The sequence below is a fragment of the Penicillium chrysogenum genome (assembly GCF_028827035.1).
Source record: "Penicillium chrysogenum strain IBT 35668 chromosome Unknown utg000005l_segment0_segment0, whole genome shotgun sequence".
In the NCBI taxonomy this organism is placed as follows: domain Eukaryota; kingdom Fungi; phylum Ascomycota; class Eurotiomycetes; order Eurotiales; family Aspergillaceae; genus Penicillium; species Penicillium chrysogenum.
In genome coordinates, this window is record NW_026622753.1 from 3487698 (window position 1) to 3511503 (window position 23806).

General features: G+C 48.3%; 9 protein-coding genes across 9 annotated transcripts; 5 read left to right on the forward strand and 4 right to left on the reverse strand.

The window, feature by feature from the left end:
- Nucleotides 1-335: 335 nt before the first annotated feature.
- On the reverse strand, nucleotides 336-2456 carry N7489_009713 (beta-N-acetylhexosaminidase; the record flags this gene model as incomplete). The annotated part of the gene is made up of 1 exon (XM_056715463.1): nucleotides 336-2456. One exon carries the CDS (start codon nucleotides 2454-2456, stop codon nucleotides 336-338), a length of 2121 nt encoding a protein of 706 aa, XP_056563085.1.
- A 337-nt stretch (nucleotides 2457-2793) lies between these two features.
- On the reverse strand, nucleotides 2794-5093 carry N7489_009714 (uncharacterized protein; the record flags this gene model as incomplete). Its single annotated transcript, XM_056715464.1, has 4 exons — nucleotides 2794-3056; nucleotides 3112-3587; nucleotides 3668-4342; nucleotides 4399-5093. 4 exons carry the CDS (start codon nucleotides 5091-5093, stop codon nucleotides 2794-2796), a joined length of 2109 nt encoding a protein of 702 aa, XP_056563086.1.
- Nucleotides 5094-5636: 543 nt separating this feature from the next.
- On the forward strand, nucleotides 5637-5965 carry N7489_009715 (uncharacterized protein; the record flags this gene model as incomplete). The annotated part of the gene is made up of 3 exons (XM_056715465.1): nucleotides 5637-5755; nucleotides 5814-5866; nucleotides 5928-5965. The coding sequence occupies 3 exons, from the start codon at nucleotides 5637-5639 to the stop codon at nucleotides 5963-5965; spliced, it is 210 nt and encodes a 69-aa protein (XP_056563087.1).
- An 808-nt stretch (nucleotides 5966-6773) lies between these two features.
- N7489_009716 (acyl--CoA ligase) lies at nucleotides 6774-8695 on the forward strand (the record flags this gene model as incomplete). The annotated part of the gene is made up of 5 exons (XM_056715466.1): nucleotides 6774-6866; nucleotides 6927-7064; nucleotides 7121-7555; nucleotides 7638-8062; nucleotides 8137-8695. The coding sequence occupies 5 exons, from the start codon at nucleotides 6774-6776 to the stop codon at nucleotides 8693-8695; spliced, it is 1650 nt and encodes a 549-aa protein (XP_056563088.1).
- Nucleotides 8696-9989: 1294 nt separating this feature from the next.
- Nucleotides 9990-11120, forward strand: N7489_009717 (uncharacterized protein; the record flags this gene model as incomplete). The annotated part of the gene is made up of 6 exons (XM_056715467.1): nucleotides 9990-10171; nucleotides 10201-10312; nucleotides 10342-10614; nucleotides 10674-10754; nucleotides 10775-10920; nucleotides 10943-11120. 6 exons carry the CDS (start codon nucleotides 9990-9992, stop codon nucleotides 11118-11120), a joined length of 972 nt encoding a protein of 323 aa, XP_056563089.1.
- A 9-nt stretch (nucleotides 11121-11129) lies between these two features.
- N7489_009718 (uncharacterized protein) lies at nucleotides 11130-12186 on the forward strand (the record flags this gene model as incomplete). Its single annotated transcript, XM_056715468.1, has 3 exons — nucleotides 11130-11239; nucleotides 11332-11800; nucleotides 11926-12186. 3 exons carry the CDS (start codon nucleotides 11130-11132, stop codon nucleotides 12184-12186), a joined length of 840 nt encoding a protein of 279 aa, XP_056563090.1.
- A 2806-nt stretch (nucleotides 12187-14992) lies between these two features.
- N7489_009719 (YoaK family protein) lies at nucleotides 14993-16041 on the forward strand (the record flags this gene model as incomplete). The annotated part of the gene is made up of 2 exons (XM_056715469.1): nucleotides 14993-15353; nucleotides 15431-16041. The coding sequence occupies 2 exons, from the start codon at nucleotides 14993-14995 to the stop codon at nucleotides 16039-16041; spliced, it is 972 nt and encodes a 323-aa protein (XP_056563091.1).
- A 1786-nt stretch (nucleotides 16042-17827) lies between these two features.
- N7489_009720 (oleate delta-12 desaturase) lies at nucleotides 17828-19137 on the reverse strand (the record flags this gene model as incomplete). The annotated part of the gene is made up of 3 exons (XM_056715470.1): nucleotides 17828-18201; nucleotides 18260-19031; nucleotides 19096-19137. 3 exons carry the CDS (start codon nucleotides 19135-19137, stop codon nucleotides 17828-17830), a joined length of 1188 nt encoding a protein of 395 aa, XP_056563092.1.
- Nucleotides 19138-21148: 2011 nt separating this feature from the next.
- On the reverse strand, nucleotides 21149-23117 carry N7489_009721 (putative MFS peptide transporter; the record flags this gene model as incomplete). Its single annotated transcript, XM_056715471.1, has 5 exons — nucleotides 21149-21864; nucleotides 21989-22185; nucleotides 22270-22525; nucleotides 22591-22770; nucleotides 22826-23117. 5 exons carry the CDS (start codon nucleotides 23115-23117, stop codon nucleotides 21149-21151), a joined length of 1641 nt encoding a protein of 546 aa, XP_056563093.1.
- Between the last annotated feature and the right edge of the window lie 689 nt (nucleotides 23118-23806).

Genomic DNA, 23806 nt, shown 5'->3' on the forward strand with positions numbered 1-23806 from the left:
GCGATCCAGCAAAGGTATATGTTTAGATGGATGACGATTTGAATGGGACTTTTTGCCTATGATAGGCGTGGCTGTTCCCATTGCAGGCTCAATCCTTTGGTCGCTTGAAATTGGCTTTATGACATAGCTTAGGAGACAGAAATAGCTAGCAACCAGAACCCGATATTTGCTTTGCGTGTGTTAAAGCTACGAACTACACGCGTAGGAAACGTGTAGACCTGGGAGTTTGTCTGCTTCTACAATACGACTTTTTGTAGGCTCAACATTTATCCAACGGGACTAGACTAGATTCGAGAAAGCATAGCACTGCAAGCTGGAGTAGACTAGACTTGATATCAACCATCCCTGCTACCCTGTAAAACAGCCAAATGTTGCAATCCAGAGCCTTTTAAAACATCCAACGGTGCTACGAAAGCCATCTGACCCCATGAGAAAACTTGATTCTTTCCGCCATATATGAAGACTTCAAAGCGGCCGGCAAAGGATCCGTCCACCCACACACGACTTCCATATATCTCGTCTGTGGATATAATAATCTGTGACTGGCGGGGTATTGCTACAACATCATGACTTGAGGTAGTCTTATTAGTCCAAATCCGTCCAGGCTGGTCTTGGTCAAAGCCGTCGGCCTGAGCGACAGAGCGAAGTGGGTATTGCCACCCATCAGAAACAAAGGTCAATTCACCATCCGATGACAAGGTAAGTGTCGCATCAGAGGACTGCAAAGAAAACGGACCCGTGATGTCCAGTTGAAGGGTGTAATCCATGCCTTTACTGCCATAGCCCAGATTATATTCGTCCTGAGTGGACTCTGGAGTTGGCCTTGTCCATGAAAGCAAGAGTCCTGATTCGTTGCTCCCTTCTCCTGGAAGTCGTCGGTCCAGATTTTGTCCCACAGCTTGAGAGGACAATTGTGCGATAGATTTGGCCAAGGTTTGTTCATGTAAGCGAGGTCCGCGTTCACCACACCATGCTTGCGACGCCACGACTGGGATGCCATCACGAATTGCATAGTAAGCCTCGAGTTGGGTAGTGGCATCCGGACCACTATCATTCCAGGCAGCCAGCAGAGCACCCGGCACAGCTTCGGCATCCGGTTGTTCAGTAGTGTTTACGGGATTGAAGAGCTCCGGCGTCCACTGCCACCCGTCCCGGTCAGCGAAGTTGAGGACGCGGGCATTGTTGAAGAACTGTGGATAAGGGGCTGGCGTGATAGGCACATGATTGCTTTTCAGCGACATATAGGCCCACCAGTCTTCAGAGTTGATCACTTTGTAGCCGTTGCGGGCTAGTTCGACCGGATCTGATTGCCCATACTGCCAGTGTTGAATTGCCACATTCTTATCGATGGTAATGTTTGACGGCTCGTAAGTCCCCCAAATACGAACACTTTTTCCAGACGTTTCTTGCACAAAACGGGACATCTCGTTCACGAACTCAACATAGTCATCCGCAAAGTCAGGATCGTACTCATCCGCGCCAATGTGCACCTCCTTTGTGTGGAACCAAGGAAGGAATTCACTCCAAATGGACTTCATCAAAGGAACAGTGTCAGGATGGGAGAGATTGAGCAGGTCCTTCGAGTCCAATGCAAGCTCGGGTTTCCATTTCGTAATCGTGAGAGAATGCCCGGGGCTTTCGATCTCCGGCATTACTGTAACACCTCGCTGAGCACAGTGGTGCTGGAAGTCATCAAAGTCAGCCCGGGACAGTGTTTCGTTGGGACGCTGGACAAGAGGGTGAAGGGCCTCGCTTTCGGGATGCAAAGAAAACTGCGAGTAAACCTCGTTCCAGGTCTCGTTCTGACCGCGACTTAGCGGGTAGTTGTCGGTCGCATGGTACTGAAACTCGGACATTTTGAAGAACGAGGCATATGTGCACAAATCTTTCAAAAACTCCAGCGAATACCATTTGCGACCAGCGTCTAGCAGAAATCCACGAGTCGCATAGGCGGGGGCATCTTTCACGCGACCAGTTTGCAGGTATGAGTGTGTCAAAAGTAGCTGCTGGAGGAGGGTACGCGTCCCCCACCACATACCTCGCGCCCCGGAGCCTCGAATCAAGACACTGCCATCCTGGATCTCCAACTCATATCCCTCCTCGGTTTCGCGTCCATTTTCGTAGGTAAACCGGCCCGGGTTGTCTGCGCGACTGAGGAATATTCCCGATGTGTGTTTCGGAAATTGCTTGACTGTGCGAAGCTCCCAGGAACTGTTCGTCAGCTCCTGCAAGTCGTCACGGAATGTGTTGGCAAAGTCGGATGCTGATGGTGGAATGAGCGTCAGCCCATTATGATCCTTCCAGCTGGCAAAATCGGCATCCAGGTAGACTGTCCGGTCGGTGGTTGCTAAGGAAAAGCCTTTGTTATGACCTGAACCTGTGTCATCGAAATGCACCGGGGGAAGGGTCTGCAGCGCAGACGCGACCGTGGCAAGCGAGAGGATAATCCACTTCATGTCTAGACATTGCGATATTGAGCAAGACGCGAACTGACCTTCTTATACAAAGCAAGGGGTTGTATCAGCGTTACATTCCTGCTTGTACAGGGGCGTGGGGGTACATGGGTGTTGCGGGGAAGCGTGGAGTTTATATTGGCAGGGTAGTACTCGTTAGCAAGGAGTAGGAAAAAGGAAAACAAACCAAAGGGACTTTTATTCAAATGTACACTAGATTCGGTCTAGACTTCTTTCCAGCACTTTTCTACTTCCACCATTGTGCTTTTCTCCGGGGCAATTTGTTTCTATAGATGTAAGTGAATATGCACTCAAAAAGCAGTGCCGCGGTATTATCTGCTCAAGACTCCGGTATATCTGGGTTTGCTATAGCCGCTTGGACATGCACAGGGAGGACAAAGGTATTTTCCAATCCTGCCCAGTGAAGCGCATCAAGTCTTGCGAGTCCGAGTTTCACAAGTGGGAAGCTTTGGCTTTGGCAGCGCAGGACCTGTAGCCATGAATCTACTAAATGCTTTCCCCGAACCGCATGTGCCATATTTGGAGCCTGTACCAGTAGCAGCATGAGGTAATTTGAAATTGTGGCAAAGCCAATCCGAGACCCTAATAATGTTAGCATCCAAGTCGTATGAGATAGTGTGAGTGAAGGTAAGCTTACAAGAGTACCAGAATGCCGTGAAATCGCTAGACGTCAGTCGTCTCGCAAAGTTCACCAATATGGAGGCACACTTCTCTGCGGCTTGTAGGGTGGCATCGCCAGTACCAAACTCATCGGAGATAGCTATCTCTGGTAGTGATTCAATCTCCGGGAGATCCATGAAGTCCAGCATTGACTCATCTACAGGCAATGGTGACGTGGCAGACAAATCTTCCAAGTCGAAAATAAGCGGCGGGTCGGATGAACGTGCCATTGGTCTTAGCATGGCACGATAAACATAGACCACGAGCAACAAGTAAGCAAAATGAATCGAGGTGGGGTATGGGGCAAGCCCATTCACGGATTTGCTCCAATTGGGAAGTCGAAAAGTTTCAGGGAGGGAAGAGTACCAGCCATTCAACTTTTCGAGCAGCCCACGCCCTAGCTCGGCAGAGGCGATGAAGTTGGCGTTCAAGAATTGCGAGGCCCGGAGCGTGCTAAAAAGAAAACCAAGGTCAGCAAGATTGACTCTTCGCCGGCGAACAGACAAGGGGCTCTGCTGAGTGTCAAAACGTACTAAAAGGTTTCATGGATCTCTTCGCCGATTCGTGCGAGATTGATAAGGTATCGGAACGGAATCTCGGTGTCACAGGAACTTGTTGAGAATCCTTGTCGTGGCCCCACTAAAAAGTCCCCTTCGTCCAGTTCACTCACGTCCCACTCTGCGGGATGGATATATGGTGGACGGCCCATCAGCAAACTGCGCCATTTGTCTTCGGCATACACAGCCCACCACAACCGCCGACGGAGGCGCTTCTCCCATGCCGGAATGCCCCACATGCGGCATTCGATGTGAAGGCCGAGGGAACATGCCAACCCAACGATTTGGCCGACGAAGGACCACAAAAACGGGGTATCGGCGGTTGTCTGCCGCGTTTCATCTTTTGACTGTTGGTGTATATATAACAACGCTGCTTGCAGCACAGCCAAACGGGGACTATGGATCTCTTCGGTCACGAGTTCATAGACCATCCGCCACAACATGTCAACTGGTGACGCATTATACGTGCTCAGCACACAGAGATAGTCATCATGGGCGACAAAAGGAAATGCCGACGCATAGATGGCCGCGAGAAGGTGCACGGGCACCTTTTCTAATGCCGACAGATCCGGCAGCTGATATGTCATCGCAGTCAACCCTAGTTGAGAACGGGAAATGATTGGCAAGGCAGGAAAGACATACTTGACAAACCTGACCTTCTGTTAGTTCACTGATGCTTCGGTCATATGTTGAGGGGTAATACTCACAAAGCTACCAGCCTCCTTCCATACTCAGGGGGTACTAGATAGTTCAGGCGTTCCCGTGTCGCGTCGCCGACGCCGGCCCTAGTTTCATGCTTAATAGAGGTGGTGAGCTCTTCGGACGAAATCATGAAGTGTATTGGAATTCTTTGTGCCGTAGGGACACCTCCGGCGTTGCGAAAGTGCACTTTGTAGAAATATTTCATGCCAGAATCGTCAAAGCAACAATGCCTTAACAGCCAGGGGTCTGACTCAGCAGATGCGCCGAAAAGCTGGGCGTAGCCGGGTTCCAGTTGATCAATGCTCTGCACGAACTGGGTCGGGGGTCTTCCGGGGGCTAGAACACCGGAGCCTGGGGATAGCCCGGTATTACTTGGATCGAGGCCGATGGGTGGGAATCGTGGTTCGACACTTTGTGTTCCACTCCCTGCCCAACTGGACTCGCGGGTGAAATTGCTGTCGCATGTTTGCGAGACGAGTGTGTTCCCATCGACACTTTGGGCGGCAAAAGGCGAAAAATTGTTCGCACCGCGGGCTCTTTTCGGTGGAGGATTATCAAACGTACACTCCAGTTTGGCCGACCGGCATCGTTGACAGGGACCTCCGCCGTCGGTTTGACAACCCAACTTGCGGGAACGGCATTGATCACACGGTCGCTGACGTTTTGACCGATATGGCCGAGCAGAAAGGGGAGAAGACATGACTTGTTTCAGCTGATCGGCGAACGCAAGGAATGTAGGCTAATGCGCCTTTATCAGGTCATGTCAGTGAAGAAATTGTCGGCGAACGAAGAACAGTGGGTGGCCGAGGTGGCCGACACGAGTGGCCGAGATGAGTGGCCGAAGACACAAGAAAATTCGGCAGTATGCTGAGGCAATAATGTCGCCCGAAAGATGCGAAAGATGCGAAAGATGCCAGAACCGATCGCCCAACACGAGGGGAGGATACCTAATGACGTCATCCGCCGACCACGGCAAACCGGCAAGTCGGCAAGTCGGCGAACGCAGACAGTGGCCAACTTGTATGTCGAACAACCACAACAACTAATTCTACGGTTGATGCAAATTTTCAATTCTCAATAAATCCAGACAGATATAAAGGGCCTGGATATCCAGACTGAAGACATTCATATAGACTAAAAAAATCATATACTATATCCAGCCAAACAGAAAAGCATTGCTTAAATATCCTAGACCCAAATCTATCAAATCCACTTCGGAAATATCAACTACCATACCCTCACAATGCCTCAAAACAGCGGATTGAGCCGATACAATCACCTTAAGGCTATCTTTTCCAGAAACCCTAGCCAACAAGCGGAGGCCAAGGAGGATACAACGTCCGAATCTCCACTGGTCCCACGGTATGTACCCCAACTATGGATGGAATGAAAGAATTATCATAATGCTAACTCATTCTAGACAGACACAAACAAAAAGCTACAAGAAGCGTCACATCCCGCAGAATTACAATGGTGAGCACCCCAACCCTAATATAACGGCATGGAACATCAGCTAATAGGTAACATTGTCTAGCGGCCGATATGTGCTTCGGCTCTTGCTGCCGAAACTGATAGATGTACGCTCATCTCAGTGACAATCCTACAGCCAAGCAGAGGCTGCTAAAAGCATTTTGATATGATATTTTGGGGTAGACGGACATATTGAACCCCTTGTTTATATATAGAACTTCATAATTTATAATTTAGCAACCTCGTTTCTTCTTTTCCATTTACGTCGGCTTTCTTCTCCGTAGTCGAGTTAGAAGTGATTTAGGTAGATAGAATAATATCACTCGCCGCTTGTGTGGATGTACAATGTATGGATGTAGGGGGCTCGGAATGAGCGCCAAATCGTGGGGTGGAATTTCTTCTCTCCCTTGATCTAATTGGCAAGGGTCTCAGGAGCGGACTCTGCTGTGATGATACGTATAATTATAGCTACTGTATATTCCGGGCAAATTAGAGAAGTGTATAAATTCCACAACGGGTTCTCCGCACAGTAAACGCGGGGGAGCGGGGGGTAAGAGAAAATTCATAAAACGGTGCTGCTTGGCTCTGTAGGATTCCACCGTGTTCACTATGATATGATCGACATTGAACTGCATAATTTGTGTTTATCCCGATGGGACTGTATTTGATCTCCCAATAAAATCCCCGATATCACTGATTCCCGAAGAAATGGGCAGATCATCCCTCTTCCGCTCGAGCGACCGAGTTCCGAGCTAAACACATGAGGGGTTCACTCGAAGCCGCGGAGACTCAGATACACCATCTATTGAGATTAAAACTGGCTGCTTCTTCGAGCTCTTTATTTAATAAAGCAATTGAATCTGATAGTCTTGTATCCGGTCAGCTGTCAGCATCTACATCTCAGCACAGTATGATTTTTGAACCAGCAGAGAGAGTTCTGCTTCCAACAAAGGACCTATTGTCCTATATTTTTGATGACCCACCATATGACCAAGACCAGCCAGTGAGTGACAAACAACGCTTCAACCTTATCATCAACCGGGTGCCAAATTGACACGGGCAGATCTACATCGACGTCAACAATCCCTCTCGGTCGATCTCCTGTAACCAGGCGAAAAAGCTAGTTCGTCAGCTCATCGCCGGTCTACGGGAATCTGGTCTCCAAAAAGGCGATTGTGTTCTCATTCATTCTTTCAATGATGTACGGAGGTCCCACCATGCAGTTGGATGAGGTTACAGGATGCTGACTTATTCTAGATAAATTATAGCATTCTTGTGTTGGCCATTATTGGAGCTGGAGGATGTTTCACGGGCTCGAACCCATCTTACACTCCGCATGAGCTCGCTCATCATATCAAGGCCTCCGAAAGCAGGTTCATTTTCTCCGAGCCCGAGATCTTCGATTCTCTCATGCGTGCCACTGAGGGGAAGAATATACCCAAACAAAACATTTGGATCTTCGACAATCTGGGACAATCTATCCCGGCTGGAATGCGATCTTGGAAACAGCTATTGGAAGTCGGGGAGGAGGATTGGGTGCGATTCAACGATCTTGAAACCTGCCAACAGACTACAGCGGCGAGGTTGTTTAGCAGTGGCACCACTGGTCTACCCAAAGCTGTGACAATCACACACCACAACCTCATTGGACAGCATGAGCTTGTTCACGGTGTCAATCCGCGCTCTTACCCTGTTAGTTCACCCGTTATCGGCTTGGAAAGAGCCTTGACAAGTTAATGCGATGGCGTCACTGACCCATGACACTGTTGAATAGATTTCACGGGTCATTGCAGTACCCATCTTTCATGCATCCGCAGCTCCAGTGTCGCATATTTCAACACTAAAAGCTGGCTCAGTTGCATATATGATGCGTCGGTTCGACCTCGAGACATACCTCACTACAGTCGAAAAGTACAACGTCACCGACCTTGCTGTTGTTCCACCAATCGTGATAGCAATTCTGATGTCTCCTCTTTCTCGAAACAAACCCTATTTGCGAAAGGCTCGGATGGCAGGGTGCGGAGCGGCTCCTTTGGACAAGGACGTTCAAGCCAGGTTCCGCTCCCTGATGGGCAACGATACCCCATTCACTCAGGTATGGGGGATGACTGAAACATCGTGTGTGGCTACAATGTTTCCCCACCCAGAGCACGATGATACGGGCTCTGTCGGTCGGCTCATCCCAAACCTCGAAGCCAAGTGCGTTGTATCGAACTCCCCTGTTGGATGTGTAGCGTTGTCTCAAGTCTGCAACTAATATCGATTTCCCCCAGACTCATTGATGAAGACGGAAAGAATATCTCAGCCTTCGGCGTCCGTGGCGAGTTGTGTGTCCGAGGTCCGACAGTGACACCGGGGTACTTCAACAATCCCGAGGCTAATTCTGAGGCCTTTGACGCTGAGGGTTGGTTCAAAACGGGCGATATAGCCTATTGTGACCAGCGCACTCGCAAATGGTATATTGTGGATCGAAGGAAGGAACTGATCAAAGTCCGCGGCTTCCAGGTCGCTCCACCCGAGCTAGAGGCGGTGCTCTTGTCGCATCCGCAGATTGTGGACGCAGCCGTCATCGGGATAACCTTCGCTGATGCCGATATAGAGTATCCACGAGCCTATGTGGTTCGGCGATCCGGCGATCAAGGAGCCAAGCTAACGGAAGCTGAGATTCAAGAATACGTCTTAAGCCGACTTGCCAAGTACAAAGCACTCACAGGTGGCGTGAAATTTGTTGGTGCGATTGCACGGAACCCAAGTGGCAAGATCTTGAAGAGGGTATTGCGCGAAGATGCTAGGAAAGAAATCGAGGCTGGACTCCTGAAAGCCAAGCTTTAAGCTTCAATTTAGAGGTAGGATAGCTCACTAGGTAGCACAACTTTTGGAACAATTTCTTTGTGTCGAGTAATAATTTGAGTAAACCTTTTAGTGAGAATTCCCGGCATATTTCATTTGGACTTGTATGCCACGGTCACTTTCTTTGGCCAGAAAGAATACTTAGTAGGGCAACTGGAGGCAATGTAAATGTTGCCAAAAAATAAAAAATAAAAAGTCATCGCCCGGAGGCGATCCGGCAGCTCGAGATCAAACGGCACTCGAGCTGAGGGTGAGCGGGTCCCAAACAAGTGGTGCACCAATTGTCGCCAACGATAACCGCTTGGCCAAATGCCCGCTCACCCAAACATTCATACAGCATACTTCAATATATCATATGAAAAGAAATAATTAATAGGAATTATAGGCATCTTTAAAGTTGTTGCTTCTACGTTGAAGCAGTCATATAAATGCGCAGATGCCCAGTGTTCCCACTCGGACCTGGTACCTGAATCGGCTTAATAGCACTCCCTGCTTCGTTTCGCCCTTCTGTACAACTGGTATACCTACTGGTAGTGTTAGAGCAGCTTAGATGATTGAAGTGCAAGGGTTTACATCAAGAAGAACCCAGAGTGGGGAAATGTGGAGAAGCCGAGTTCCGCAGCTAAGCATAATTTAGTTCAGCGGGGTAAGTCGCGTTGCCGCAGAGCCTACCCATGGATGAACAAGGGGTTTTTGATATCACAACTAACGAACAGGGCTATGCAATACCTTGATCTGATCCCTGGGCATCTTTCTGCCTTCGAAGCCAATGGAGCTAAATTCTCCAGCAAGAAGAAGCTTGTAGTTGTGAAATAGTGGGGACACCAATCCAATTATAAACTAGGTACAGTGAATATATGATTACATGTACTAAGAATCAATACCAGGTAGAAACCCTTGAGCCACCGAGATGGCAGCTAAGGTTGCATAGATCCAGGGTGTGCTATGTTAAATGTCTGATCTGTGAGGCAGGATTATTCGCCTCAGGCATCAATCAGACAGAACGTAGATAGATCAGCTCTCACTTCGCTGTCTTCCTCTCTCTCCCCCTCACTGTCCATCCCTTTTGTTTAGGAATCTTATAGCTGCTTTTATACATACATTGAATCTTCACCGTGGCGTGAGTCCTTGAATATATGAGATACACGAGTCGGCTTCTTCCAATCTTGGCGGGCCGACTGCTGATCATTCCCCAGACCGCAGACCCGAGTTTCGCCTGAACTCACTCTGTTACCTCCATTGCCGGCTACAACTTCAAATAAACTGGATGTTGAAAATGAAATGCTGCGACGCACAAGAAGATCGCCTACGGTATGCTGCTGGTATCGTCAGCGCACTTTGCGCTGCGATGCATCACTCCTGGGCTCTCCGTATACTCGGTGTCGGCAAGACGGTCGCACAGAATGTAATCTTGGCGCTAAAGATCCTAGGCAGTGAGACCATAATCGAAAGACTTGCGTCAAGCACCATTCAATAACCTCTACCAGGTACCCAAAGTCGGCAAACCCGGTGCCGCCAACGAACCAAGGTTTAGGGTCAAACAGCATGATTACTAGCCGGCACGCCAACTTGCACCAGTCAAATGATTATCCAGCTTTTGTATCCCAGCTCCGTGCACATGATCTCAGTTTGGACCGTGGTCAAGCCCTCCACTATTCCCCAATGTACCGTATACCGAATACGCCTTTATCGAACTGCTGTCGCTCCCTTCCGAGGATGTAGCATATCTCAGTTCCGATGACTGCTTCACTTTGCCAGGCACTGATGCGCTTAATGAGTTTATCCAAGAGTACTTCAAGCGCATTCACTCACTGGTACCTGTCTTAGATGAGGCTGAGTTCTTCAATCTACGGGTCCCAAAATATCTCTTCTCGTGTTGCAATCGTTGCTTGTCGCCAGCTGTCCGGTAGGCTTCATGTTACCTTCTGGTAGCTCCCGCCCTCTGACTAAAACATAATAGTTCGCGTCTTTGGAGAAATTGCGCGAATGTTGGTTTAATGATATGCGGGAAGCACTGAAACAGCTATACAACAGAGCCAATGTAGGCACCCCCAGATCTAGTGTCACACTTGCCGCGGATGGAATTGGTCACGCTGGGTGGAGCTATTATTCCAACTGAGAGCCGAAGAACAGTCTCATGCAAATGCGCAAGGCGCTGTTCTACTTACGCTTTATACCTCTGCGCAAGAACCCCAGGCTGGAAGCTTGTGGTTGACAAAGGCCATCGAGTACGCCGTGCTCATCAACGCTCAACTATCCCCGTCGGTGGAAAATGTGGCAATATCGCTATCGCTTGAGAAACGACTTTGATGATCTATCCTCCTTCGTGACCGAAGCCTACGTATTGGCCTACGCCGCCGTCCTCAGGTGGCCTCAACTAGGTTATATGGATGGAGTGATTGGCTAAGCACAGAGAATGTCAGTGAGGAGTTGTATCACCCTCAAGCTACAACTACAATACCAGGAAGCGTTTACTAGACGCACTACAAAACAATGCAAGCTAGCAGTGCTACTTACGGATCTGGCGTCTTTGGCGCTCACCCATCCAAAGACTCCAAGACGGCTTCTGCCTATGATTGAATTTCAAAGCCTCTTTCGACTATAGAAAGTATCAAAAGATCCCTCGACGAGTGGAAGCTTCCGGTCCCTCTAAATTTACCAAGCGAAACATCAACGTCAGGTCGCCATGACCCAGTTACAAGCTTGACCTACATAACATACATGTACTACCAGTCCGTGAAGGAGGTAAGGCAACGACTTTTGACCGCGGTGAGCCAAATTATCCGTCACTCGGAGACCCTATACGACGTCACTGACTGCGTTGCCGTCTCGACCAACCATGTCCTGCAGCTTGCTTATGCGACCAAGCAGAACCTGTTTGAAGATAAACCACGCCAATTACGCTCATCCAACAACATCCTGGGGAGAGCCTCCATTATATCGATGTTGCCGAAGGCCAACCGTCCCACGAGCTGGCAAGATGCGTTCATTCGGTGTCCGAGCGCATATCTTTTGATATTGACGCCTTTGGACTATGCCATGTCAACAGAGAGACTGCCTCCGCTTCCTGAAATCGTTCGGGACCTTGTTCGACTTCCCTGGACATCTGAAATTTCATTCAGCGAATCCACGAACTTGCACGGCACATAAATCAAGTACAGTGACAGAGTTGCCTAGCTAGCGCGCATTCGTCCTCCGTTGAAGGATGAGAGATCTTAAATGACATCAATATTGAGTTGGAGCCGGAGAAAGACCCCACCCCGCAAAGGGTTCAATTTAACTGCAACTCGTCACCAGACGCATTTTCCCAGTATCCTACAACGCCGTCTTTGATGCTGGACGAGCCACTGCAACACAACAGAGTAGCGAAGCAAACGGATTATGATAATACCGCACCGAACCTGGACTTGATGGACTTTGCCGATTTCCAAAGTGTGACGAAATGGAAACTTATGTATTGGCAATTCCGTTAGAACTTATCAGACCTTTGAGGGCGAAACCCATTAGAGCACCCAAGCTTTGATATCTGTGCTGTCACCCTACCCCAGTCGATTAAAGCGATTGATTCGCTACTTTTTGACACTTTCTTTCACGAACCATTTGAACAAAATTGGTCCGTTGGATAATGCAGACTTTTGCTAAACAGTGGCATGAACATCCCAGAAAAGAAATCGTTAAAATAATCGCAGTATTTTGAACAAAACATTGATCGCCTATTGTTGTAGTTAGAGCCACGGCAGCAACAATCGTGAGATCTCTCACATTGCCAGGTATGATTTTTACGCTGCATAGATCTCGCATGATCTATGAACTCCCACCCCGTACAACCCAGGGCTCACCGATGGACTGCCTTTCACGTCAGTTTTAGACTTTTCATTTTGATCAGGCATAATTTATTTATGCCAAAACTATAAAGCCCGGGTCTGGACCACCACGCGGACCACGCAGAACCGACACGCGAGAGAATTGTATGCAATGCAAGCATTTCCCGGATCATTCCTCCGACAAAAAACCTTAGAAACCATGAGACTGACGCAATACCTTGGCGAAGGATGTTATCAGTATCCATGTGGACTCCTATTGCAGCAAGGGGCGAAAAGTGGGCTGTTATCCAAGGCATCAGGAATAATCGACAAGGATCGTCAAGGATCGACATACATCCCACGCCGGACAGGCTTTTAAGCGTGGCGCAGCCCTAGCGGAATTTTGGGCTATCCCTTTCAATGAGCGGGGGTTGGGGTACCCCCGCAAATTATTTCGGATGCTTAAAGTTAGGATCGCCCTTGAAGATAAGAAAGAATGTTGACACACAGCTGTGACAGCATCCAACTGGCGAGAAAGCCTCAACGTGGCGTTGACTTCGGCATCCCCACTTTAACCTTTAACCCTTCACCCTTGCCGTCGGGCCTTATTTTCTTAAAGGCCAATACCAAGACCGTGAGCTGAACTACCCACATAGCCATACCTCCTGTGTGTTACGATGCGTTGCAGTATGTTGCATGAAACCCTACCTACATACTTACATCTCTGTCAATGCCATGAAACTTTCGACTAGATCATGACGATCTGATTCGAGAATCGAAAGGAGCCCGCTTGGGTATCCTCTTGGCAGCAATTGTAGTACAGCGGGTTTTCAACTATGTTGTATATCCTTGGTCGACGATGATCAGGTGGTGATGTCACGCACACAGCAGGGAGAATGGTTAAAACATGAGTTCAAGCCAAAACACTGCCCAGTCGGCGGGCTGGCCAATTGGAGGTGAACCTAAGACATCCCTCTTGGCGTTATCGCGTATCGTTGGCGCCTTCATCGCGCGATTGACCTTGCCTAGTCAGAAGATAGCGGCATGGGAAGGAATCACGATTTCTCGCATCTTGGCATGTAGTATTGCTTTTTCGTATGGAAATATCCAACTTTTTTGCCATTGAGCCTGAACAGTAGTTTTTATTTTTATCTTTTTCCTTTCTGGGAGGCTCCAACTTCCGAAGCCAATGGAAACTCTGCAATGTGATCGCTATTGTACTTCTCCTTTTCGAGTCGGGCATATATTCCTGCAGCCCACATATCCCTTACAAGGAGAATATGCCAAGATTTGACCCGTCAGCGCGCCTCAATGCCTGAACTCCTCTCTCGTCGACGCAGTCAACCTAGTAAACGCCAAGATCTAAGTATTCGAGGCTGTGTGATGGGAACTTTAGCCGTTGGCGTGCAGAGATAACACTAGTAGTGAACCATTGATGGTGCTGGAGATCGTTCTTGGCGACTAGTCTCACTGCAGCGCTTTGGAGGCCCAGAACAGACTAGTCTCGGTGGATATGTCGATCGCTTGGCAAATAAAGTCTACATTTGATACCTTGGACGTTTTCAGGGGCCAGAGCAGGCGATACATACACTCTCTAAGGAGCCATCTCAGCCCAGGTGATTGCATTTGCATATCAATCCGATAAACACAGGGGTAGGCGAGTTTAAATAGAATGATGACTAGTCACAATGGTTCCAAATTTAAATTCGGTCGATTGCCGTGCATTGATTTTGCAGATATAGCCAATCAATGCCATGAGGTATAACCATGCCGCCAAGAAGGAATGTGAGTAAATGCTGCGGATTGCCTCTTGGGATTTAGGAGCCTAAGGACCGGGTCTTGACGGGCTCCGCCGAGCCAAGGTCAATCCTAAATCCCCAACTTCCGAGGTCGTATTGAATAGTTTGATTTCTAATGAAGTCCGGGGATGAATTACCCACACGAAGATAATAATACTGCCAAGATAACGCCCAGATTCTGCTAAGGTGGGATCTGTGAGATCCACTCATTTCAGGATGTGTACGGAGTACGGAGTCTTCATGTTTGGGTACTCGTTTTAGGGATATTGCGCATGCAAAATAACCTGGTTATATCGATAATCAACATTAGAATGCTTGCCTACGTACAATGTATGTGGGATGAAGAGCGGTATGGGTAGATCTAGATCGAGTAGTTCGGCTCCCAACGTATCCCTCACCGGTGTACTCCGTAACACATACACGAGACCTGTAGGGATGGGGCAAGTATCATTGTTTCATGTCATCGGCATGTTCTCTTATCTCTCTTGGCGAAAATCCAGCTTATTCCTTTCATGGAGAGGATCGGAATGTATCCGAGAGATGGTTCAGTATTAAAGAAAGGCTGTGTCATGCAATCTATTTCTTTTCACATTAGCACACCTAAATCAGAAGCTTCCAAACTTGGTTCTATTCTGCTTAGCCGACTTAATAATATATATTTCACAATAATCCCGAACATGCACCACCGGCCCCCTTCCCTGTCGGGATTTATCGAGCCACTCACAACAACGGCCCGCGCCCCTGATGCCCGTTCCATCTACCAGACCGACTTGACAACCGCAACTTCTCGGTTGGAGCGGCCCAATGAAGAATTCAAGTATACACCGGGGATTTGGTCTTCCGGAGGCAGCACAGCAGTGTCTGTCTCTGGCAACCAGACAGAAGACAACACATTCCGCTCAACAATTTCCCGACACTTCCGAGCAGACATAGGCACGACACATACCGATATCCCTCTTATAATATGCGGATTTGTTGGTGGTTTGGTAGATGGACTATCATTTAATGCATGGGGCAGCTTCTCAAGTATGCAAACAGGTATGTGGAGTCTATAGTTACCAAGCAATTTATTCCAGTGGTGCAAAGCACATCAAGGCTAATGACAAATGACATAGGAAATACTATCTTCTTAGCATTGGGCGCCTCCGGTCAGCCTGCAACTCCCGCATATCTCTGGGCGAAGTCTCTGATCGCCCTAACCGTCTTCATTGCAAGCAATATCATCTTCATCCACATGCACCGATTCCTGACGCCACGACGCCGCTCAACCATGATAATTTCATTTGGCATTCAGACCATCGCCCTTTTGGCAACAGCAATCCTTATACAGCTGGAGGTCATCACCCCAAAGCCCGAGGACCCCCGGGCTCCGATCGAATGGCTGCAAATCGTAGCAATCTCACTTCTAGCTTTCCAAGCAGGAGGCCAGATATGTGCTTCCCGGGTCCTGGCCATGGATGAAATCCCAACCGTTGTTGTGACGGCTATGCTATCCGATCTCCTTGTCGATCCAAAGCTGACTGCAAGATTCAACCCGAAGCGCAACCGCCGGGTAGGGGCTTTTCTCGCATTGTTTCTGGGCGCTATGACGGCGGGAGGTCTTACTAAGACCACTAGTATGGCGTCCAGTATATGGCTTGCCATGGGCCTGAAGTTGATTATTACCTTGGGGTGGTTTGTTTGGCAGCGGCGGGAGGAGAGGAGAAAGAGTGAATTTGATGCGTGATTTGGCCTTGATTTATTTTTGCGTCCCCTATTTAAATACATGTAGGCATTATACACGAGCCTATGAAACTAGCAAGTAAAGCTTTGTCTGTCTCGTTTGGAATACCTAGCCTCTTTCCATCACGTCTTAAGTCGATTATTTCTTCTTTTATAGCTTTTTTAGCTGTCCATCTTGTGACTTTGTTACAAATTTGAAAAAACGGAGCATGCGTACATGCGCGGTTATCTCGCTCTTCTCTCCCATCAACCTCGCTATCGCAACCATTGCTATTGCCAAAATTACCTTTCACACTACCTACCAGGAACCCAGTGCAAATTAACTTCTGTTCATCTGATTTTATCACAGAGATTCACACCTCGCAAAAGGGGGCGCCTCACGACCTGATCTTCCACCGATCATCGATCCAGCCAGCACCACAAGCCATAATGACTGCCTTCTCGTGTTTCGGAGCACAGTGTACAACGTTTGGGTATTAGTGACTTGTTGCAACTCGCCCTCGGCTTGCCTCAACAGCCTAGTCGTCCGATCTGAGCCTCTCCCAACATCTGCCACCCACTCCAGCAAGCCGTTGAGTACCGGCGTCACCAGCCGGCGTTGATACCATATACCTAGCTGCGAACATTCCGAATCACCTACCGTTGAGTCGACATTCCAGCATCGCACGCTTCTCCACTATCGCTAACTCATATCGACTCCCATAATTGCTGTTACAGTGTCCTCCTTGTCCAGATCCGCCCACCGAAACCTTTTTGAGCCCATTCCCACTCGGGGCTCACTTTATCCCTTGGTATCTAAAACTTCAAACTGAACTCTTCCTCCTCGTTAACGATTTCGAGGCTAAGCTAGTCATTACCGACACAAGTCAACCTACCATAACTTTTAAGGATTACCAGTCGCTGCAGGCATCGTTCTCAACCTACACACAGCACCCAACGGTCCGGTATGTTGCCTCTCGCGTCTGTCAGCGACTATACGGAAGGTGAAGTTGCCGTGCATTATTTTTACAGATTTGGACTAGATCCCACACGGTACACATCCACACGACCCAAATCATCTCTCGGAAACTATATAATGTTGAAGAACTCGGTTATTAGAGCTCTCAAATTCTCGATTCGCATTCCTCAATGTTCGCACTGCCCATGTGGCTTCACATTCCGCATGGTTTCACGTTTCATATGGTTCGGCCTTCCGTAACTATGCAAACAAACAAGCATCTTTATACTTTCCGTCCGGCCCGTCATTTGTTTGATCTAAATAGTACTGACTGATCGGCTTCCTTAGGGTACTCGGGCACCCACCATGTCCCGTTCATTGTGTTCTTTACTTAGTTACTTTGAAACTATCCGTCTTGCGTTGCTCACTGATATAGCAGCAACCCTAGATACTCCGAACTGCCTCGGTTGCGTCTGGAGATCTCTACGCCACTTTCTTCGACTCGCTCAAACCCTAGTCGAAGCTCGCGAATCATATACGGATACCCATTGTGCGCCAAACGACGCTTGAAGCCATTGGTCAGAACCCCGGACTACACAACATACTGCATCCTGATCATATGCAAGATTTGCAAGGTTGAATATGTGTGGATATGGTGGGTTACCCGAGAAAAGGCAGTAAATTGGATTTACTTATATCCAATTGTAGCCCTTATATGCCAGAAGTCAAACATACCGGCGAAATATATCGTTGTTCGCAAACACTTGCAGGGGTATAACCAAAATCTATAACCGAAACCTAGTCTATGATTTTATAATATGGCTATGCTGGTGGCACCTCACAGTACCAGTTTTTATTTGCTCTCATCTGAGAGAACGAAGTGGAGAACTCCAGGCTCTCCATTAGCGCGTCCCTTGCTCTCCGAGACATAGATGCACTTGCGGAAGGTCATCATCAAGGAGTACAAGAAGCCCTCATCCTTCTGCTCGTGGTAGTTTTCACCGAGCATGGGCTGGATGGCCTTGGTGGCCTTCTCCGCATGGTAGAAGGGAATGCGGCTGAAGAGGTGGTGGACCACATGGTAGTCAATGATCTCGTGGAAGAAGTGACGGCCAATGAAGCCAGTTGTGCGGTCAATTGTAGCGAGGGCTCCCTTGGTGTAAGTCCAGGCTTCTGCGGTGTAGTGAGCAACCTCGGGGTGAGTGTGTTGAAGATATGTGATGGCAACTGTGTATTCGTTAGTTCTCATTCTAAGGACGCAGGTAAGATGGGAGTGAAGACGTACTCAGCCAGTGGTGAACCCAGAGATATGGCACCACGTAGAGGAAGAAGACGTTCCACGCTCCGATGATGGTGCCAGTGTACCACACGATAGAGCCCATGATCAGCAAGCCGATGTCGGAGTAGACAATGAGCTTCCACTGGGCGGCGGTGAAGATTGAGCTCGATGGGTTGTAGTGGCTTTCATACTTCACCTTCTCACATCCCTCGGGGCCACTCTTGGTACCAGCGGTCACATTCAGGATGAGATACATCTGCCATCCCAATAATTGGTGCCCGATAAGCTGGATAAAGGAGACAATGGGCGTTTCCTCAGCAAGGTGCTTCAACTGCTCAATGCTGACATTGCGCTTCGATGCCAAATCATCCTCGGTCCAGGGGACAAAGACGGTGTCCTTTTCCATGTGACCGGTGTAGCGATGGTGTCGAGCATGTGTGATCTTCCATGAGAAGTATGGCACCATAAGGAAGGAGTGGGTAGCCCAGCCAATGAAATCATTGATCCCTTGGTGCTTTGAGAAGGCGCCGTGGCCACATTCGTGGGCAAGAATCCATAGTCCTGTGCCAACACATCCTTGGAAGAAACCGTACACGGCCCAGGCGACAATTCGCATAGGCAGAGTAGGGAGGAGATGAATGTGGAGTGCAGCGTAAATCAGAGCTGCACAATAGGCGATATCTCGAGCAAGGTAGAGGAGGGATGTTGCGAGGGATGATTCAAAACATTCCTTGGGGATTGCATCTTTGAGGGATTGCAAGCTGGGAACGTCTGTCTGCTATGGAACCCAAAGATTAGTATATGCATGACTGTTTATCGTGTGGTTTGGAGTTATCCCACACCTTTTCAGCCTGCTTGACAGGCTGCCTTTGTGTCACAGCCATTTTGAATCGTTGGATTGTTGAACTGGAGAAGACAGAGATCAGGAAATATGTAGAGGATTGATGGTTTTTTTTAATTTCTTGTCTTTTTTTTTTCTGCTTCGCCCCCTTGCCCCCATAAAGGAACCCCTAGGCCCAAAAAAAAAAAACGAGCTCTAGATTGTCGGAACTCAAAAACACATTGACCAATCCCCTTTTTCCAATTCTTTTCCAGAACACTGTCAAATTGGGCGCACTGACAGGGGAGCGGACTTCTGATTGGATAATCGCTTAGCGGGTGGACGCGCTTGTCCCATGGATTCACATTGCGCTAGCCTCATTTCTCTTTTTTTCCCTTTTCAACGTTTCTGGGGCCCAACGGAATTTTTAGTCCATTGAAACTTTTTCTGCGAAGTGATACAAATGATACAATCAATTACCAGAATAAGGACACTCATTCAATCTGGCACTACCCCATGCTAGAACCTACGGCGAAATCTCTCGAAGCTATCAGATCACGAGCGACATCCATATTTCGGCGTTGCCTTCGAGGCTATCCACAGCACGGGAAGTCTCGCAACCCCCTTTTCGACCTCGGGAGAATCTAGGGATCCACTAATAAGCAAAAGTTGGGAAAGGAGTTAATAAAAGGGCTTGGCAGGTATCACGTTGTCCTACTGTGTGTTGTACGGAGTACGGGCGACGAAGTGTGTTTACCCCCGGGGCCCTGGCGCCCCGGCACTCGAGTCCTCAACTTGACTCTGTCAGTAGCAATAGGAGTTCCCTCATTTGTCGAAAACTTAAGCCCTTTTGGTCATCCAATTTGATTTGCCTGGAAAATTGCTAAATCGAGATAACTCGTGATTTTTCAGCCAACTCACTCCATTGGTTACCAGGAGCATGATCAGCACATTGGAGGACTGCTTTGGGCCCTATTTTAAGCTTAATTTCGTATAACGTTGTACACCTCCGGATTTCGTACCTACCTACCAAGGTACCTGCCCGGAATGTACATAAGATCTCTACTGATTCTGTCTTGAATGAAGTTTAATATTGGCTCAATCATCACGATAAACATTGATGTCTCTTCTTCTAACACCCGCCCAATCAGAAAGCTACCAAAAACAACGTGTCGTTTCGCCCCAGTCGTTCTTTCCATTTTTAATTGAATGTTTCGTGTTACAGTTTGGATCCCGAGACCTAAAAAAGAGGCTATGGGATAATTCTAGAATGTCCGTATCGCGCATCAGCCCCGAGATCAGACAAGCCGCCTGGGGCATCTTTAGGTCGTCTCCCCGTACGGAGTACTCCGTACTCCGTACCTTATTTAAAGTTAAGCACCACCGGAGTGAGGATGCACGTGATGATGTCGACACACCGCCCTCGTTTTTTCAAACAACACTCGGGATCACATGAAAAAGCCTCCAAGATTTGCACGTGCTTGGATACAGCAACCCGAATTGCACGTGCATTCGCCCGATACGGAATTCCGTTTCGCAGTCTCTAATATAGATTTGGCGCCCCGACACCAGCTGCTCTGACACATGTTAAAAGAAAAGTATGAAACATATATTGGTGTCATTCTGTTCGGTCTACAACCCTAGCCGAGCCGCCCCTACTGACTCTCCCACGACCCTTGATGGCAAATGCTAGGCTCCCTACCTCTAGCGGCTGTTTACAATATCACTCATGTGTATTTTTGTATGTTGTATGTTTAAAATTAGGAACTATTGGACGACGTGTGTTGTAGTAATGATTGACTATCTAGTACTAGTCCCGGACATGGGAAGCTGAGCCCTAAGAACCGGCTAAGCATTTCTTGAAAGGGGCTGGACGTTGGGGAAACACTACCCTACGCATGATGCTCACACAAAGCTCGATGGAGGATAGTTATATAATATGACCAGCTATCCATATACACTTAGAAGAGGTGTCTCAAGGTGGCAAAACGTTTCATCGAGGACGAGACAGCGAGAGCTTCAAACTTTTCACTCTTTCATATCATGATGAACCTAGGAGATATCCAGCTCAAAGGTCAGATATCCATTGTATTTCCCGTGGGCGTCCGTCTATCGCTCTTCGCCTCATCCTCAGAGCGATGGGGATCATCTCTTCCATCCATGGTATTGTTGAGCCCTTTGAATCTCACCCACAGAATGATTGTTTGGAGAGCCAACGCAACTGCCGGTGCGCCCCAGATCCATAATAGCCAGGGATCCTTCGTGACTGGAATCAAAATTTCACGAAGTGCGCTAGAGAGCGCATTCATAAATAGAAAGATTGCCACAACCAGACCTTTCATACTCGGAGGTGATCGCGCATATGCCAGTTCGTATGCGGTAACATTGCAAAAGCACTCGCTCAATGCTCCAAGAACAATGTTTGGAGCCTGCCACCAAATACTGATAGGAGCAACGGTGTCACATGTTGATGCGTAATATCCGCATGGCGATAGCTTGTATACTTTCCATTGCACGATAGTCCCTACAATGCCGGAAATCATTGCCAAGAAGAATCCAAACGCGAGGCGGGTGATGGGGCCCACATGGATTCTATAACGGTGTAGAGTCGGGTAAACCACGAAGGTCAAGAGCGGGATCGCAACAATAATAGTCAGTGGGCTGAAATTACTCAGAACATCATTGGGGACCCCGTTTGTGATCATGGCTGCGCCTTGGTTTGTCACAACTGAGCCAATACCACTGACGTTGAGGTTCCAGATAGGAAAGAATAAAAACACATCGCACGCGTCTGTTCAAAAAGTTGGGTCAGGCATGGTATCAGAAGTGAAAGACCACACACAACGCGGTGCTGCAATAGATGTGTGTGCAAACTCAAAGGGGCGAACGAACAAAGTATGACTTGACAGACTTACCTAGAGTCCTTGCAACTTCATTCACCGCATCCCTTGTCCAGTCCATTGTGATTCCCTTACTGTGCAGGGTATCAGGGTCTGCTGCTTCCCAGAAGTTCGTACGCCATACTCGAAACTTGTTCTGCTTGAGTGCGATTGTCGTGATATTTAACGCTCGTGCGAGCTCAGATCCCCCACTGGGTGGCTCCTTGTGTATTCTATTGCGAACTGTTAAAAGTAGAATCGGGAGTAGCAAATAAATGATTCCCGTCAACAGAAACGACAGCCAGAATCCAACATACTTCTCGGTATATGTAGTAGCGAGCATGAAGAAAGCACCGACATTTACAAAGCCATAAAATATCAGCATGGTTCTTGTGTTCGTGGCATCTGGATCGACGATGACCTTTTCACCGGACTTGAGCTGCTTGGTGTAGGCCTTCTTCTGGCGAATCTGGTCCAGGATCAAGGGTGAAACGTTTGGTTTGAAGATTCCAGCACCAGCAGACAATACCAGCAGGCCAAGAATAAAGGGGGAGCAGCATTGGACGAGCCCTTCTGAAGAACAGAGGGAATAGCACCGATAATTTGGATCATATGGGCGACGCCACAAATGACCACACCGACCATGATCGCCTTGTACCGACCAACATGGACATCTGCCCACCAGCCGCCAAATATGGGAATCACATATGACAAGAAGACAAACAGCAATGTTAATGCAGAGCTTGCTTGAAGCCCCATACCCAAAGCCCCGGCAGTTTTTTGAGTACCCCGTGGCGTAGCGCCAGCACCATTGCCGCCTACAAATTCCTGGTCAGCTGCGAGCAAACACCTCATCCGAGACTAACCACGCACCTTCGGGAAGTGGAAATTGTATGAAGTTGGAAAACACTGTTTTGGATCCATAGTAAGATGCACGTTCGGCGAATTCAACGAGGCAGAGCGAGAAGGCGACAAGAGGCAATGTCCCTGAAACTCGGCGCAGTGTCTGGCTCTCAGCCTCTGTGGGAAGAGGGAACTGGTCAATCTGTGCATTCGTATTGATCTCTGTTATGACGCTTTGCGACTTTTCCACATCCCCAGGGGGTGGGATGGTTTTGATTTCTTGCTCAACCGATTCTGGACCAGCTAGACGAGCCTCGGCCATGGCTACTCATCGGGTTGTTACTCTGGAGAATAACGAAAATTTTGCGTTGTGTCAGATGTTGTTCGCTTGTCCGACCAGAGAAAGGGATGGCATCCACCTCTGCAAAAGCAAGGGTTGAAGATGCAGGACAATGCCTGTCTGTGGTAATGAGCTTGGCTGTTGAGAAAAAGGAAACACCGAAGAGAGATATTGCTGTGATTGAATACGGCCTTAGGAACTGCGAGGTAGGTAAGTTAATATATTACATGTAGTAGTGTCATGGCGTTGAATATTAACGCATGTTTGTACAGCCCGAGATGGCGAATATCACTCACAATGTGACGCGAGAAAGTTGGGGAATTACAATCCACCAATGGCTTGTAAACCACCATCGCCTGTTATTAAGATCGCCATATTAGGATTCAGTTCGCAATAGGGTCACCACGCTACAGCCAACTATGGATAGTTTTTGGAAGGCATTCGGGAGCGGATCCAAAGGAGAAGGCGCTGACCAGCGAGACAATGTGCTTTACGAGGCAACCATCTGCAACCTTCTAAGGTTCTCTTTCTTTCTTGCCTCCGGATACAACTATCTAAACAGTCAACATGTCAAGCTTCCATGGTTGGAAGGGTATGTGCCAACATCACGTGCACGTGACCTACAGGGAAAAGTCAACACCTTTTCTTTTCCTCTCAAAAGCATATACAGT